At 38.2% G+C, this 17450-nt stretch overlaps 1 protein-coding gene across 3 annotated transcripts in view; it reads right to left on the bottom strand.

Annotated features, from left to right (window-relative positions):
* HEATR5B (HEAT repeat containing 5B) overlaps positions 1-17450 on the bottom strand; it is a 53994-nt gene that overhangs the window by 30555 nt on the left and 5989 nt on the right. For all 3 annotated transcript variants that reach the window (XM_064414764.1, XM_064414766.1, XM_064414767.1), the window contains 15 exons: positions 17187-17336; positions 16533-16704; positions 16012-16169; positions 14798-15047; positions 13138-13293; positions 11481-11731; positions 10909-11020; positions 9587-9739; positions 9197-9296; positions 8716-8825; positions 7655-7818; positions 5420-5595; positions 4062-4167; positions 2480-2670; positions 793-952 (listed from right to left, as the gene is read on the bottom strand). In XM_064414764.1, coding sequence (XP_064270834.1) covers positions 793-952; positions 2480-2670; positions 4062-4167; positions 5420-5595; positions 7655-7818; positions 8716-8825; positions 9197-9296; positions 9587-9739; positions 10909-11020; positions 11481-11731; positions 13138-13293; positions 14798-15047; positions 16012-16169; positions 16533-16704; positions 17187-17336 — 2409 coding nt within the window. The remainder of the gene's footprint in view (positions 1-792; positions 953-2479; positions 2671-4061; positions 4168-5419; positions 5596-7654; positions 7819-8715; positions 8826-9196; positions 9297-9586; positions 9740-10908; positions 11021-11480; positions 11732-13137; positions 13294-14797; positions 15048-16011; positions 16170-16532; positions 16705-17186; positions 17337-17450) is intronic.

Raw genomic sequence — 17450 nt, forward strand, 5'->3', positions numbered from 1 at the left:
AAACCAAGGTGTAAGTATGATTCTTTATAGTTACTGGGCACTACAGCTTCTCAGACTGTGGGTATAAAGTGCCACTACTCTTCAAAACCATTACTCTTTCAACAGCATGTTCAGTCCCTTTTCTACTATACCAGCAACTTTTAGCAGTCAAGTCGTCCTGTTGTGAGACTTCACAAATCTATAGTTCACAGTAGATAGAAACCCCTCCCTATGTTAGACTTGGCTCCTACTGATTCCCCTTCTGCCCCCAAGTGCAATTCAGCTTGCAACACATTTCTGTGTTCATAATACAACCCTGCAAAGATGATGCCCTGTGTAGGTACCACATACACAGGAATTACTTGACAAAGGAAACACTGCTCATCACCTGAGACTCCAGAAGAGATTACATGTCAGTCATCAGGTTAAAGGTTCCTTTCGGGCAGCCAAGGCAATACTAACACATGTTGCTTTAAAGGCAGTTTGGAATATGCCCACAGTGCACCACTGGCACAGCTGACAAGCAGACACACATCCTTCTGAATTAACCTGATCACTTCCAACTGCCTCTCTAAATACATATGGAGTTATATTTTCATTACACTGTATCTTTGGGATTCTGGGAGTTTATAAGAAAAGATTCACTTTCTTCACACTCCCTGGCACATGGATTCACTTTCTTCATGTCCCTGGCACATGCTACACATCTTATATGTGACATTGTTTACTAAAGAATATCTGAACAGGTAGTTTAATATTTAATCTTCATCTTGAACATTTTAAGTAACTTTGTGGTGATTGCTTTTTTTTTACCTGAACTTCAGGAGAGGTTCCATCTTGTGCCAGAGCCAAGAGAATGCTGACACTAGTTTTCAAATGCTGTCCAGAACCAATTCCACCAACATACCGATGGAGACAACCCAGAGCCAAGGAATGGCCTGTTCTTGATACAACGTCTCGAGCAGATTTTAACCTATCAATGTTTAAATACAAAGAAATCACTTCATTCAGTAAGTTTGTTACACAGAATCTTAGAAGTACCACAACAGTGCAAAAGACTAATAAAGTTTCACAGGCCATCTTACAAAATCTTGAGAAGCCTGAACAACAGCAAAAATAATGCATTTTAGTCAAGTGCTATTAATACAGGTTACATATAAAACAAGAGGAAAAGAAGGTATTTTAATAATTATTTTCTTTTTTTTCTGGTCATAAATAGAACTTTTAGATGAAGGAGAGCTTTGATGAATATAGAAAAAGAATCCAGATTTTACAAGTGTTTCATAGCAGACTAATTTAATAATCATTCCAAAACCAATGACGTAAAAAGGACTCAAGAACAAAAAAATGACAACACATAGTGAGAAATGACAAACTGGCAAATCCAGTTTTTTGTAGAGCTGTTTTATTCTACAGCTGATTTTTCTGGCTTTTCCAAGAGAGCCTTTTTATTTTTTTTAAATAGAAATCCTTTTATAATGAAACTAAAACAGAATGAATGATCTGGTTATATGAAGTTTTATGCATTGACTTATTGAGTATTTTCCACAATACTGCTTCTGAATGCATGTCACACAACATCACTTGGTAATTAGAAGCCTTTTCAGTGGGTGAGGAAGAGAGATAAAAGAAGGGATTTCCTAATAAACACAAAGAAAGATTTCTTTCCCCTAATTGACTGTATGAGAGACATGCATGCTCTTGGCTATCAGTGAACAACAAAGTAAATGTACATGTCAAATATTAAAAAAATCACTTGACTGTCAACAGAACGACAACCATTAACAACTTACAAGTTAATCTAGATAAGAAACCACGGAACGTCCCAGTAATAGAAATTCAACAAAAGAAAGCAAGGATGTTGTACTTTATTACAAGATGAAAGGGTGAGAAAAATTTAATTACTCAGAGGTAAGAGAGCTGGACTGAGGCTATGTGCATGCACCTGGCCCAGCCAAAAACGTGGGCTGCAGCCCTGAGGCAGTCGCATTCTGATTCAGAAATATGCTGATGCCTTAAATTTAAGCAAGAAATTGGGAAACATACTGTCTTGTTGCTTCTACCAGGTATCTTTCTAAAGACCCAAGATAAACAATAGAATATGAAAAAAATACAGACCAGCAAATCAGTTAAATCAATGTGTAAAGAGTGAAACAGAACCACTGTTACATACTTCACATTACAGTCATACTTAATGTAAGCTGTGCTCATCTATCTGATACAGTTTGGTCACCTTCAGGTAACTCATCAAAACCTGTTCACCAGTATGATTTCACATTCCAAGTGTTTAACAACTCAGCGTTTATTCCTCACATGAAATAAATCCAATACAGAAGAATCTGTTTAAAGGTTTCTTAGGTCTATGTAACCACAGGGATCAAGCAGGAAAGAAGACAATAATGAATACGATATTTAGAAAAGGAATCTTCCAAACTACATTAAATTACACATTACATTAAATTGCAATTTTATTTCATTTTTTGAATTAAAATCAACTTACTTATCAAAACTGTACTGAGCCATTCTAGCAATGAAAGAGGCTTCTCCAACCACTTGAGCCATTCTGCCAAGAGCTTCACCTGCTGCACATCTCAAAATAGGGTTAGGATTATCAAGAGCACCCATTACAAGTGTCAAAGCAGATTTGCGGACTTCTTCTGGTCCTAATGTGCTTTTATTCTCTGCTAAACCCTACATTAAAATAAAAAAAATTTAAAAAAAAATTAAAAAAAAGGAAGAAGAAGAAGAATCCAAACACCCCAATGTAGAGCAGAAGAAAATATATTTGAGACCATCAAGTGAAAACTATGCACTTTTGCTTCAATTTGTGGTAGTTTATCCTAAAACACATTGGCTGAAAACATTTGAAACTCAAAATCAACAACATCCTGGGTCTCATGATGTTTGCCAATACTGTACCTATTTCACATACAGGAAGACCTGTTGCACCAGTCTTTTTTATCAAATGCATTATCTACATGCACCCTAGTCCTACCAAATCTGATCTAGCTTTACATCAGACACCTCAGGGAAAAAAAGAGAAGCTTTAAAAATCTAACAGCAAAAATCTAATAGGAAAATCACAGACCAGTTACATTTCTACAAGAATCACTTAAATTGAAGACATTATAGATACATGAAAGTATTTTTTTCTTTATACTCATATCTTTCCAAACATTTATACAGCCTCTTATATGAACACTCTACAAAACAGTAACACTAAAGCACTTTTGCAGTTTCTTTTACTCTGGGAGAAATAATTAAACCTATGTAGAGTAAAAATACTGCATGTACTATAGAGCAAGAAGTCAGAGGCTCTACCTTAGATTCTAATTTTCCTCAAGTCCTCATTTCAGCTCAATTTTGACAATTTTTTGACCACTTGGCATGGCATGAGAGCTTCCAGAAATCTGCCTCAGAATCTACATTTCAACTTGTAGCAATGTAGATCAAGTTTTTAAGAACAATGCAAAGAACTGAGGTGCTGTTTTGCCAATGTATTTTGCCAATCAACCAAAGACATGGAGCTCCAGCAGCAGCTTAAACTGGGCAGCCATTATTTGTGACTTGCTTACTTTCTGACTTGACAGCATCAGGTTGCATTTGCAAGTCTAGATAGAGAGCACACAGCAGTAGCTGCAGTCAGTGGGATTGGGCATAAGCACCTAGAATTCTGTGCAATAAGGCAACCAAAATGTAAACCCAAAGCTATTTGTGTATTCAGCTACACAAGCCACATCTGCACAACAGTCTGTGACTTGAGGGGTTTTCTGAGTATATATGACAAAGTACTTAAATCCGTGAGTCCAGTGTAAATAAAACCACAGCACTGAAGATGAAAGGCAGTCTGAATACTACAGAATGCTGACAACTGTAGAATGCAGTCACAAGCCTCATCTGTTCTCTACTGGCACATGAAGACAAGAGCACAAACCAGTATCCAGAAAAAAGTTCAATTATGGAATTTCCAAACTTTTGAGTAACTAATTCTTGAATAACTTTAGTAGCACTCTTCTAACAGCCCTTTGTACTGAACACAGACTGATGAACTTGGGCTTTCATTGCAAGTTTACAAGTCCTACCTTCAAGGCACTAAGAACAGCAGTAAAGATATTAAGCTGCACAGCTTGCTGGCGAACACCTTTAGCCTGCTTGACACATTCAGCAAAGTGATCCAACATCTGTAATCTAAAGCAAAGGAAAGAACATAATTGAAGTGATAGCCTTTCAAAATACAAACTAAAGCACAGCTGGTAAAAACTACACAGAACAAAAGGGCCTTTTAAGTTCAGTAACAGCATGTCTGCTTCAGGGGCTGCAGAGGGTATTCACTACAGGTATTAACTGCAGAGCTACTCTGAACATCCCTTTGCTGGTTCTTCTAGTTCATCCACAAATATTTACTCTTCCTCTGAAGAAAACACCACCAAGAGGAAGTGAATCTTCAGGTGTATTTGACTGTATAACTAGAAAGCTATGAGGAACAGAGTGGAAAATGCTGTCTTTCCACTACCATTTAAAATAGTGTTACTCTTCATATTTGTTGTTCTGTTTCTTTGTTTTTCCCATTTAACGTCCATTCCTGGCCCAACTCCTCCCCAGAAAACATTACGGGGAGGAGGAACATTCCCTTGAAAATACCAAAAACAGGAATGTAATGAATAATCTGCATTCTTAACTACTCAGCAGTTCCCAAGCTACATCTTTTCACCATTAAGAACAAGTATAGACCAAGGTGAATTACCCCAAGCTGGTCTCAAGTCTATCCTGCACTTACTACAAAATGAGGCTGACTGCTACAAAAAAAACTGCTCCCAGAAGATTTGTATTGAAAGCTGATTTTACTTTGAAATGCTTCTTAGAACTGTTTTCACTCTGTGCTCAGGGACAAATTGCCTAAACTGAGTAACAAAATTAGTCCTGACAACTCATAACTGTAGCGGTAACGTGAAACACAAAGGAAAATACACTGAATTCCATTTCCTCTTTTTCATTGTGCACACAATTCCTTGCTGACTATAAATCAAATGGTCTTTCTTGTGGCAGCCAAATGAAATTCAGTGGAGGCCCCTGCAGTTTTCAAGGTTGATTTGAAGTTAATTGCAATGGGTATTTTTGCAGGAAATTTTGGTTGCAGAGATATTACTACTGTTAAATGCAGTATGAAAAAGAAGAATCTAGTCTTCATCTCTGAATGCTAATCTTCAAAAAAGATAAAACTGAGGAAATCACTTTATTTCTAAAGTGACTCCACATATTCTGGAATCCTGAGACACAATGGACATCAAACACTAAACTCTGAATTTAAAGACAGTTGATACCTTAGTCAATTCTTATTTCAGGAAAACAACCAAACAAATAAACAAAAAAATCCCCAACACAACAGTACCCAGAGAAACAAGGTATTATGTTCTGAAACTGAACACGGATGTAAACTGACCTATGTTTGTAAGAGACATGAGGAAAAACCACACCAAAGAGAGCCACAGATGCATCAATGACAGATACTCCCAAGGGAAGGGGACCAGGTACAGCTTCACCAGCGGGGATGCGCAAATAAATAGAAGAGGGATCATGTTCCAGAGCACCACTTCCAGACGCACTGTTTGGCTGAAGCTGCAAAATTCCACACAACATGAATACCTCTGAATATACCTTTGCACATAACATTTGGAACTACAGATAACCAAAACACATATGCAGTAGTTAAAACAACAGAATAGCTCACAAGCACCTGAATACAAGTGCAGTATCCTCATGCATACACATCAGCATTTACAGCTGAATTCTAAAGGGTCAAAACCGTTAACAGCTAGATAAATACACAAACTATCATTCCTGGTATTAAAAGATGAAAATTAAGAGAAAAGCAGCTTGATTCTGGTACAAATAGTAGCTTCTGAACCATTGAATATGATGTACCATTTCAGAAAGAAGGCTATTCAGTCACTCTCTGAGCACAGAGTTACAGTACAGTGTATTAAGATATCAGTTTTGGCTATAATTATGCCCTACATAGAAAGAATCAGAAACACTACTAAAATTATAAACTCTCCTATTATCAGGAAACTTCCTAACCATCATTCTTTCATGAAACACTATTAAACAATCATTATTTTCTCTGAAGAAAATTCTATATTCTTATCAATTATTTAACCATGAAAAAAAAAATTAGAGTCTAGTACATCTGTATTCTCCTTAGAAGGCCAGAAAACACAGCAAGGTTTGTTGACACCTCTATATCATTAAAAAATAAAACATGACTAAGCACAAGTGTATCAAAGAATGATAGAAAGTTAGGGGTTGGAATGGATCCTAAAGATCATCTAGTCCCAGCACTGCTGTGACATGGGCAGGGACATCTTCCACTAGAACAGGCTGGTCAAGGCCTTACCCACCCTGGCTTTGAACACTACCAGGGCTGGGACATCCAAAACCTCCCACAGTAATCATTCCAGTGTCTCACCACTCACTGTGAAAAATTTCTTTCAAATATCTAACCTAAATTCCCCCTTTCAATTTGTGCCTGTTACTCCTTAACCTATCACTACAGTTCCAGATGAAGAGTCCCCCTCCAGCTTTCCTGTAGACCCCTTCAGATACTGGAAAGTTGCTGTGAGGTGTCTGTGCAACCTTCTCTTCTTCTCCAGGATGAACAGCCCCAACTCTCTCAGCCCATCTTCACAGGGGAGGTGCTCCAGTCCTCCTATTAACTTTGTGGCCCCTGTCTGGACTTGCTCCCAACAGCTTCATGTCCTTCTTATGTTGGGGACAAAAGAGCAGAGGGGCAGAACCACCTCTTTTATCCTGCTGGCCACAGTGCTTTTGATGCAGCTCAGGATTCCAGTGGCTTTCTGGGCTGTGAGCACACACTGCCAGTGTCCTGTCACAGACTACAGACCTCCACTTACCAAGAGTGCCAGTGTTTTACAGGCAGGAAGTGAAAAAAAAAAAAAGGGGGGGGGGGGCAGGAGGGAGTGAAAAAGCTCTGGGGACTGAAGACTGCACTGGAAGTCTACTACGTCCTTCACGACAAATAAAGAAAGTTTGTAAAACTCTTTTTTGCTTTGACATGCTGATCTTGGCTCAGAAAGCTTCCCACACCCTTGATATCAGTCTTGGCTTTTGGATCAGCTCCATCAAACCTTCTGAGAAACCCTCCTACTATTAGATGGCTGTTGCAGAAGAGGGAGTTTTCAGGCAACAACATGGTGTCAACACTTTTACATGAAATGTAAGATTTCTTACTACACCTACAAAACCAGCTAAATCTTGTTTTGCTCTAACACCATTTGCAATATTGATATTTTGACAGAAGTTTCATTATGGAACATGTTAAGTGGAACCTCCATTTCTCCTAGCTCAAAAAAACCTATATGAGAACAACTTCTAAGCTGCAAATATTGGCAGATGGGAAGAGATACTGAGTTAGGGTTGTTTTTTTTTTTTTAAATGAGGCTGGTGCACTAAGCACAACCCTGTGAGTAGCATTATGCAATTTCTATCTCAGCTGTAGGTTGCTTTTATTCAAAACAGTACCCTGTAGATGGAAGCACATGCAAAAAAGCTCTGAAATAAGACTAAAAACAAGGTACGAAGCTCGAGTTTTAGGAGGCTTCCCCACACACATCACACAGACAGGGCAGCTAATTCATTCTTCCAGCTTTTTTGTTACCTGATCTTCAATTGACTTATGATCTGTTTCCTGCAGCCAAGAGCCAAGCAGAACACTATCATCATAATGACAAAGAGACCTCAGGAGTGATGTGGTTGTGTTGGCAGAGTTGTCTGTCAAAGTAAATTCTGCTACCAGCTCTCGAAGAAGCGCATTAAATGATCCTAGAAGGACAGACATTAAAAAGAATCACTACTGCTTCTTAGCTACAAGATTTCAGCTATTGATCAGAAGTTATAAATGTACCATTACTCCAATTCTAGAGGTAGCTAACAGAGAAGTAAATCTGACAATACTAGAGGTGAGAGCAAGGCTTCAAATGGAACTGTAGGCTCTCAATTCCCAAATCATGGGTACCCAAATACCTAAATAACAGTTAAGGTTATTTATCTAATTCCACCTTCTGCTAAAGCAGGGTCCACTAGAGCACATTACTCAGAATTGTGTCTGGTTCTAAACAACAGATTAGGCCATCCTTACAGGATGACAATTCAGATGTAGAAAAAAACCTGCTCATCCACATGATCATGTAAACAAACTGAATTAACAAAAAAACCAAAGAAACCCAAAAAGTTTATCTTGTCAGACCATGTGACAGTGGTTAGCAATTTACTCATAGCAGATGTGTGTAATAGATCAAATCAGGTTTAAAAAGGAAAACTACCAAACCAATCAAACAAAAAAAAACACCCCAAATGTAACCAAAACTAAACCTCCACTGTCACATTTGTTTTTCAGTATACTAAGAAATAAAGTTCTCTATCTTTTAAGTAACAATAACTTAAAAAAACATTTGATCTCAGACCATGATCTCCATACCTCTCAATCCAACAAAGGGGACCATAACTGCTACACTCTAAGTGTTACTCTATGAATGCTTTGCAATACTCATACTCTGTAGTTATACTGTCAAGATGACATATAGAAGATGAGGAATACAGCACAAAATTCTTGGAGATCTCTAAAATTGCATTTTGACTCTTCAAGCTGCTTCAAAGACATGCATCACAAGTGTAAAGTAGAATTTTTACTTCAACAAAAACTGTTAAAAATGTATGTACCTTCATATGTCTTTGGAGGCAATAAAGCCAATATATCATAAAGTCTTAAACGAACCATAGCTGCACTGGCTTTGAGATGAGCTCCATGGGCTTTAATTACTGATGGAATGCTATAGAATTAAAAATGAAAGAGAAAATAGAAATGTTGCAGTTACAGAAAAGAGTATTTTCAGATTTCTTTTCACAGGATATAACTCTAGGCAAGGCAAGAAAACAGTGTTCAGAGAACTACTCTGAACAACATGACTCAATTAATGATCCATTTTCAGAAGTAACTGTACAGAGAAAACTTTTATTACAAACCCAACAAACACTGTCATAAATCAAGGACATGCATCTCCTCAGAAGTCCTATTTTAATTTTCGGTGGGGCAGGGGGAAGGGACAGACACCAAACCACAAAACCCAACTCCAAATAAGTTCTAGTATTTCAAGACCAGGAAAGGACAAAAGTGAATAAAGAGCAGAAACTGCCTACTTACTGTGACATCATTGTCATGGCACATTCTATGGGTGTCATCAGTTTCCTGATCACATCCTCAGTGAGGAGCTCAGGGCAGTGAGCAACAAAGCTTCTCATAGCTAATAACAGAACAGTTTAAATTAAGCTTTCACTGAAACAAACAAGTATAAGACATAAACAAGATACAAATTCTGAGAATATCAAAGGAACAGCAATTAAAAACTGCTGTGTGACCTGTTCATAAAATTTTATGTGAAAACCAGGACATACTGATGAAAATGTGACACATTTTACTCATTTTCAGAGTAAAGAAAAGAAAGAGGGGAAGTTACAGGAGTTCTCTCTACAATACTTGGAATCACGTTTTGGTTTACTGTGCAGGTATAATCTCAAAGTCTGAATTTCTTACCACACAGAGCTCCAGCACGGCCTTCCAGTGTTACTTGCCAGGTGAATGAATCTCCTCTTGCCTTCTCTGCTTCCAGCTCCTTCAGAGAACGTGGAAACACATTTCGCCACAGCAGCAACATCTTAGGCAGATGATATCGGACAACAGAAGGACCTAAGTAAAAATAAGTGACAGTATAATAAAAATGTGCATTTAAGTGTGAAAACTCTGCTGTGAAGGCTTTTCCTCTTCAAACTATTTTTGTCTTATTTCATTTCTATCCCTTTTTGCCCTACTTGGAACAATGAAAACCAAATGAAATTCTTTCTCTTTCCTAGGTTGAAAGTGTGGCAAATAAGTACTATGCATCACATCTGCTTGTGGGTATCACTCCTAAAATAGTATGAAATGGACTACCCTACCCACTGTCATGTTATACAGAACCATGGTCAACTGTCTTTTTACTATCTTTTTATTCTGGCTTCTAATTTTTTAATATCAATTTTGAAGGCAGGTTCTTTAGCCTACTCTACCCTCTCCATTAAACAGATACAACTGTTTAATGATACAGAAAAACAACTGATAGTTATGGATTATGCAAACTAGTTTAACAGTTACAGTTTTTTTGCAACTTCTGAAAAAGATCCAGTGCAAGTACATTAAAAATATATTGGAGGACAACCACAATAGGAATACACTGCTAGAAAAATATGACAATAAACTGGTGAAAGAGACAACTTAGAGAAATGAGATGAAACACAAATGGTTTTGATGAGAGATCAAAATATTGCAAAATGCATCAGAACTTTATAACATTTTCCAGTAGAAAAGAAACTCAAAACAGAAAAGAACACCACAGCTGCAAAATTCAAGAGTATATTTACAACCTCTAAAAATGCAGCTTATGATATTATGTAATGGCACATACAAACATGAGGCTGGCTTTTTCAAAAGAAAACCAAAGGGCTTTTAAACTGACAACACTTCTACTTTGCTGTTGCCTATCTAGAGACACACATGCAACTTGTTGGAATGCTCACTGGGTTTCATTTACTGTCCTTTCAGTGAATAAGTAAAGACTGGGTTTCTAAAACCAGAACAGAAATGTTTTTTTCAGGTATGATGCATTCTCCCATACTTCAGCTTAGATAAGCACTAATATTTCACTTCTCCCCAGCACAACATTGCTGAAGTAAGTACACTTACACTCTGCTTCCCCTGTATAAATACTCTTGTGCTGCATAATGAGCCCATTATACATAAAAACCATTTGCCAGAGTGAATAATCAGAAGTGTTGGAGAAGCTTTAAAATAAAAAGAAAAATCAAAGCATTTTTACAAACCTAAAGTCATAAGTGCTCCAAGTAAAAGCCATCCAGCCTGAGTCCTCTGCAAGGAGAGCCTGCTGTTCTGCGCAGCAGTTCGCAGCAGATCCTCAGCAATACTGACCACCATCTGCACCAGCAGCAAAACACAGCAGGTCTTAGAAACACACATGAAGCCACTGCAAACTACTTCTACTCGTTCACTCTTACAGATTAAAGATGTTCTCAAATCATTGGAATTGACCTTCCATAAAGAATGAATGCAGATTACATTTCATGCTGATGATTAGTGTTTTTCATATGATAACACAGCCAGTAATATTCTCTTCAGCAATTATTTCAGCAATTTTTCAATATTTGAATTTATTTCTCTTCATCACATTTGAAAGAGAAAGAGAGGAAAAGAGCTGTTAAATATTGCAACTGAGATTCAAAGAGCATGTGCTCTGGCCACTATTCTTGCACATGGCACAAGCTCAATTTCAATAATGCTTTAACTCATTAGCATGCTACCCATTCTGCAAAGCTATTACTTGTGGATAAAAAGGAATCTTTTAGTACACTCACAGATGAAACACTCACTATCTCACCTTTCCTTTGGCATGAGGAATGCCTAGAGGACACTGATGCACACCACCTAGCAAAGCAGCCATTGCAAAACTGTAGCCACTAACAGCTTCAGGGGAGGTCTTCAGATTGTTGAGTCTTTCTGCACATCTGTCTAAAAATGGAGTCAACTGAAAGGGTAATGCCACAGCTACACACCGCAAGCACCAGGCAGCAGCCAGTCGAGCAGCCATGCTGGGATGAAGAAGAACTGAAGTTACTGTCTCCAACAGACCTACAGAAATGAGAGGTCGCAGTCTTTAATTTATTATGTACTTTTTAATATACATATCCTTTTTAATATACACAGAGAAGTGAACTGAATCAATACTAAACAGCCAATGTGAATGTTAAGAAAGTCAGAATTAAAGCACTTGAATTTGCTGACTTTGCCTTTTCAGAAAAGATAGTACTTGTTACCAGCATTATGCTGCTCCCCATCAGGTTTTGTCAGCAAAGGTGGAGCCATCAGAGCCACAGCACCGACTCCCACTACTTAAACACTGAAAAGAGGCAGCAGTGCTGTATAAGAGAACAGGCACTGGATGAGACAATTCCCATAATATTTTAGATTGCCAATAACAGAGCAACAATAACACTGATCATGGGGTTTGCTTCACATTGTAGCCAAGCACGTCTAGATGTCACTGACTGCTATCACTGACTGCTTTTGACACGGTGCTGTCCACACTGCAGCAAGTTTGCATCCTTCCACACTCTCCAAACTTCTGTGCCCACCTAATCCCACTCTCTAGCTGTGCCCTTCAGTCCTATTTGTCTCCACACAAATATTTTCTTTACTCCAAATCTTGGCAAACTTCTACTTCAAAGCCTCCACTGCTGCTTATTTTCTCTGGAGCTAATGAACAGCTCCTACCTGCTGAGTTCACGGCAGCTAACAGAAATAATACTGGGATACAGTGCCCTCTGTTCTTATGGGACACAGCTCCCAGAAGGAATAAATATGAGCTGTCTTCCCTACTCTAAAGCTGGCACAAAATCAGTATGGGAAGAATGTCATATGCAACAAGACAACAATCTATATGATGAAACATCTAAAGAAGCTCATATTTCCAGTGGAAAAAGCATAGGCATCCACAAACTCAAAAATGTAAAGCTATAACACTACAAAATAAATGTGGATTCAGATATTGAGCCAAACAAGCAGAAAATCCTCACCAACCCTAGTTAACTTCAGCCAAAGTATAACTATTTTTAAAGGGAACTACCAACAGCTTCATCTCGACAAAAATACTTTTGCCTCCCCCCAGAAATTTGGTATTTAAAGGCAATGTTTTCCAGCAGCAAATATTTCAGATCTTACATAGCAAAACAATGTGTTTCCTACAAAACCATTATTGTAAACAAACCAATACCAAAAATTACCACTTCATCCACCCTTAGAAAGAGCTCCAGAAAGACTCCAATCAAAACAGCTGTTTAATACCTGGTCACACTTGAATTAAAATTAGGGTACTACAGACAATGAGGTGGACAAATGCAGTCACCTGGAGTACTACGGGAAGTACCAATTTCATAATTTATTTCTTTCATATTCATTTATTATTTAACTAGATTTAATGGTATTTCATATTCATTGCTCAAATGCCTCACTTAATCTATTTCCATTTATTTGCATACCAATAGAGGGTTCTTGAATAAGAGGAGATGCAGTGGCGTTCAGACTCTGAACCAGACTACCCAGTTCCTGGAGGGCACACACCATTACATGCTGGCTTGCAGCTACATCAGCAGCTCCTGATTTATTTTCACTGTTAGCATCATTCACTACTGCTTCTGCAGAAAAGAAAACAAGAGTGTCTTGCTTAACTACCATTAGAATCCCACCCGAGCATTCACACGACAGAAAGTGACAGTTTCATTTTGACATCAATCCTACATTAAAACAAAACCACAAGTCTGGTCATAGTAAGAACTAACAAAACTAACATATTCAGCAGGGAAAGAGTTTTATAGCTATCAGCCAAACACAGTTGTCCAAAGACCATAAAAAACAGAAGCCCAGCAGTTACTATGGAAAGCACTAAGAGGTAGGACAAACAGTGCAACTGTATGTGTGCATCTATACAGGAAGAAAATGTACAATCTTGATATATCTAGGTTCTGCATACAAATCTGCATGCATGTATGTTCAGTGAAACTAAAAAAGGGACCTTTAGATGATTTCTAATCATCTCACTGTTATCCACTTGAGTTCCTTAATCCCATAGTATGTTCTCCTACAAAATAACCCAAAAGCAGCAACTATCTCTTCTAAAAGGGGCTTCAGTACCAGCTTAATATTTGTGTGTCTGCAACAGAAGAAACTTAGAGAATGGTCTACTGTATATGAAAAGAAGCAATTACTACCAAGTAAAAACCCATCCCATCTTTCACTACACTCATGAGAAATCCTCAAAAATATATAAGTTCTTCAAACTAACCATATACACAACTGAATTTCCTGCAGCTTTGACAAGGTGGCAGGAGGAGTTTTTGCAACTGTTTTTGCAACAGTTTTTGCAACTGTTTCCTCTCAGAAACAGCATTTTCAATAGACTTGTTTTCCTGGAAGTAGTACTTACAGTAATGAGAAACCTTTAAAGTTCTATGCCTACCCCATCAAAAAATTGTTACAAGAAGAACATGCAAAAGCTTCTACATCAAATTCATTTCCGTATGTTAAGCATTGTTTTAAACTCCAATTAGATTGCAGCAGAAAAGAAAGATATGTTTGGTAAATAAAATGATGAGCATTTCCAATTTACTCTTTCAAATCTCCAGCTTGAGCTACTTCCTTTCATAAGAAACAGATGCCAAGAGAGTTTTGTTAGCCCTCTTAGTGATTCCATATTCCGAAAAGTTTTGCAAAGGGGTCATATTCTTCAGATTACACCATTTTTATCACAAAATCCAACTGGATATTAATATGGATATTAGCAGGGGAGACACAAGGATCTACAAGATCTTGACCTACAGGATTTTAACACTGTTAGTAAAGAACTCTGCATGACTATCAATACAACCTATCCCAAGACAGATGGCAAATGCATCGTTTTCTTCTCCACTTCTATTCCAGGCTTTTGACAATGCATTTGCTAACTGGGATAACAAGCCAGTGTCATACAATCATTTTGAAGCAGAACTCAACCTTTGGACGTTTGAAACAGAAAGCAGATGAACTATCATTTCCCACAAGAAGAAAATTAGTCCTCACAGTAGAAGAAAGCTAAAAAATGGCAGCCTCAGTAAAATGACAGTAACTTTCAAGGGGTCTTGAATGAAGAAAAATGGTTCTCACCCACTGCCTTCATTTGTTTACCAATGGCTTGACATATTTCTTTGGCAGCTGCAATCTGTGCTTTCTCCCCCAGCAAGCTGCCCACAGTTGCTCTCAGGATAAAGGACACACATCTTCGAGAGTAAACAGCCTCCACATGGGTCTGAGTTGCACGAGGATGGGAGACCAGATCAAGCACATGGGACAGGAACGTAGCAAAGTTGCGCTCCAGCCACTGCCCTCCCAGCGTTGTAACAAAGACAACGTAGGCCTGCAGATCCAGAAGTCACACAGCAACACAATTAAAACAGGAACTAAAGACTGTGTGAAACTACAGCCAGACTTGAGCATCATGCACAATAGTAGCAACACCAGTTAGCAATAAGCAACTCTAACCTAATGAGTTACTCAGCATGAACCAATTCAGTATTCACTTCTTTTCTGCTGAAACTCAACTTTCTCCTGTACCAAGAGTAGCCCCTATACTGTGATGCATAAAATATACTTTGAATGACAGCAAAAAAACCCAGTTCATTGGTTTAAATGTGCCTATTTTTAAAAAAGGTAAGAATATCATGTAAATAAAAGCAACATCAACATGTTCCAGTTCACAATGAAAACCTGGAATATTCACCAAGTTCTCCTGAAAAAGGTTGAGAAAAAAAATAAAGGGTTTCACAAAATAACCTATGATCAAAGAATCTGATTCTGGGAAGGTACTGCAGCATACTGAAATATTTGTCAGCAGAAGAATGTCTGAATTTGAAGAGATGCTGCCACCACCTTTCTCTCTCAGACAAGAGGAGCTTCCACATTCATCAGATTTCACCTACTCGTGAGAGATATATGGAAAGAAGAAATGTAGTTTAACTAATCTGAGCTGCAGCTGAGAAAGGAGCTACAAAAGGGTAACAGAGCACCCTCTCTAATAAGAAACTAAATTATAAAGGAACTAAAGTCTTTAACATGCTAAGTTTTCCAATATTTTTGCAAGTTAATCTTACCTAATATATACTGATCAAGTAAGTTTTCCTTAGCTCTTATTTTAATCCATTGTTACTGCGTATCAGTATTAAAAGAAAGCAGGGGAACGATACCTCATGTACATCTCACAAAACAGAAGAGTCAAATTAGACCTGTAAATTATCTTATACAGAAACACAGAACAGAAATGTGTATTTTTCCTACTAAAAGGAATTATGTATGAATTTTACTTCATTAAAAAAATTACAAACCTGGGTAACACCAACTCGCACTTCCCTATTGACAGATCCTCCTACTTTTAACATCTCTCCACCACTCTTCAGGAATCCAGATCCCCCTCGCAGAAATCCTGTGGCCATGAGCTCCAAGACTTCCTCAAGTGTGGCTCTCTTGACATTTTGCCGCATCACTTTTTAAAAAGAAAAGTATTAATTTGTTCCTGAAGTTCCAACTAACACAAGCAACGGTCTTGAAACCACTTACTAATTCAAAACTGTCTTGCAAAAACAAATCTACCCAATATTTCAGATAACAATTTACTTCCATGCTTAAAAAATAAGCCACTTCTCCCAAGTGGTTTTTGAATAGTTTGCTCTGTTTTTTCTTTGTATGACTACAACAGAGATTCTGCACTCTTTTTACCTTATTGTTTGTAAAAACAAACAATCCACCAACCAGCTTCCATCTACTGGAACAACACTGTCACATAACACGGTATTGAAGGTGCAACTACGTCTGCCAATGTAGACAGGGAATCCAGAAGGGCTCCTACCTGTGGCTTGTTTTGGTATCAGTGCTGTAGCCATGACTGTCCCCAAGAGCTTTGACACTGCAACTCGCACACCATAGTTTGAGTTTTCCAGAGCTTTAAAGCACAACGTGGCAACATTCTCTAGTTCGGCTGTCCACATAAACACCGCTTCATTCTGTAACTCCAGCAGACACTGCAGGAAAAATAGACTTGCTAAGCACCAGGAGACAATTCTTACATTTTATCTAAGTATCAGGCTGCAATCATCAGGTTTATTCAGAAAATATTTTAATATGAAAATTTCAAGAATTAATTTACACACACTCTCCCACATGCCAACTACCTTAGCTGAGTAAACTATCAGAAGAGTCCTGGAAGAGGCTAATACACAAATTTAAAAATTAAAAGAAAGCTGTACACAAGAACCATGTTACCAAAAACTTCTCCCACTGAGGCTCACAGATAATGTATTCTATCTCGTATTTTTTTATCAAGTGGGGAAGACAATACCTGCAAAATTAGTCAAATGTCTGAGCCTGCAGTGTAAACTTGAAAGGACTTAACTTGTCCAACTAACTATCAAATTTCCCTTCCTGAACAACAGGTCCCAGTTCAACTGCAGGTACTCCCTGGTCACAGCACAGGAATTTCTGTGACTGCTGAGAAGACACCCACCTTAGCCACGGCACAGCGCACAGCCATGGATCTGTCTGTCAGCAGAGACCGCGCGTTCTTATAAATATCACGGTGACAAGAAGCTGCTGCTCCTCCCAGTCCACTGAGGACTTTCTGCAAACTCATCAGGATTTCACTGCGGCCCTGAGACTGCACAGACACAAAAACATTGATGAAAAATGGGGACACAGCAGCTGCATTGAGAACCAGGTGTACACTTAAGCATTTTCCTGCTTCTATGCAGGAATGCTTTTGCAAACATTG

Source organism: Passer domesticus, chromosome 3 (genome assembly GCF_036417665.1).
Source record: "Passer domesticus isolate bPasDom1 chromosome 3, bPasDom1.hap1, whole genome shotgun sequence".
In the NCBI taxonomy this organism is placed as follows: Eukaryota; Metazoa; Chordata; class Aves; order Passeriformes; family Passeridae; genus Passer; species Passer domesticus.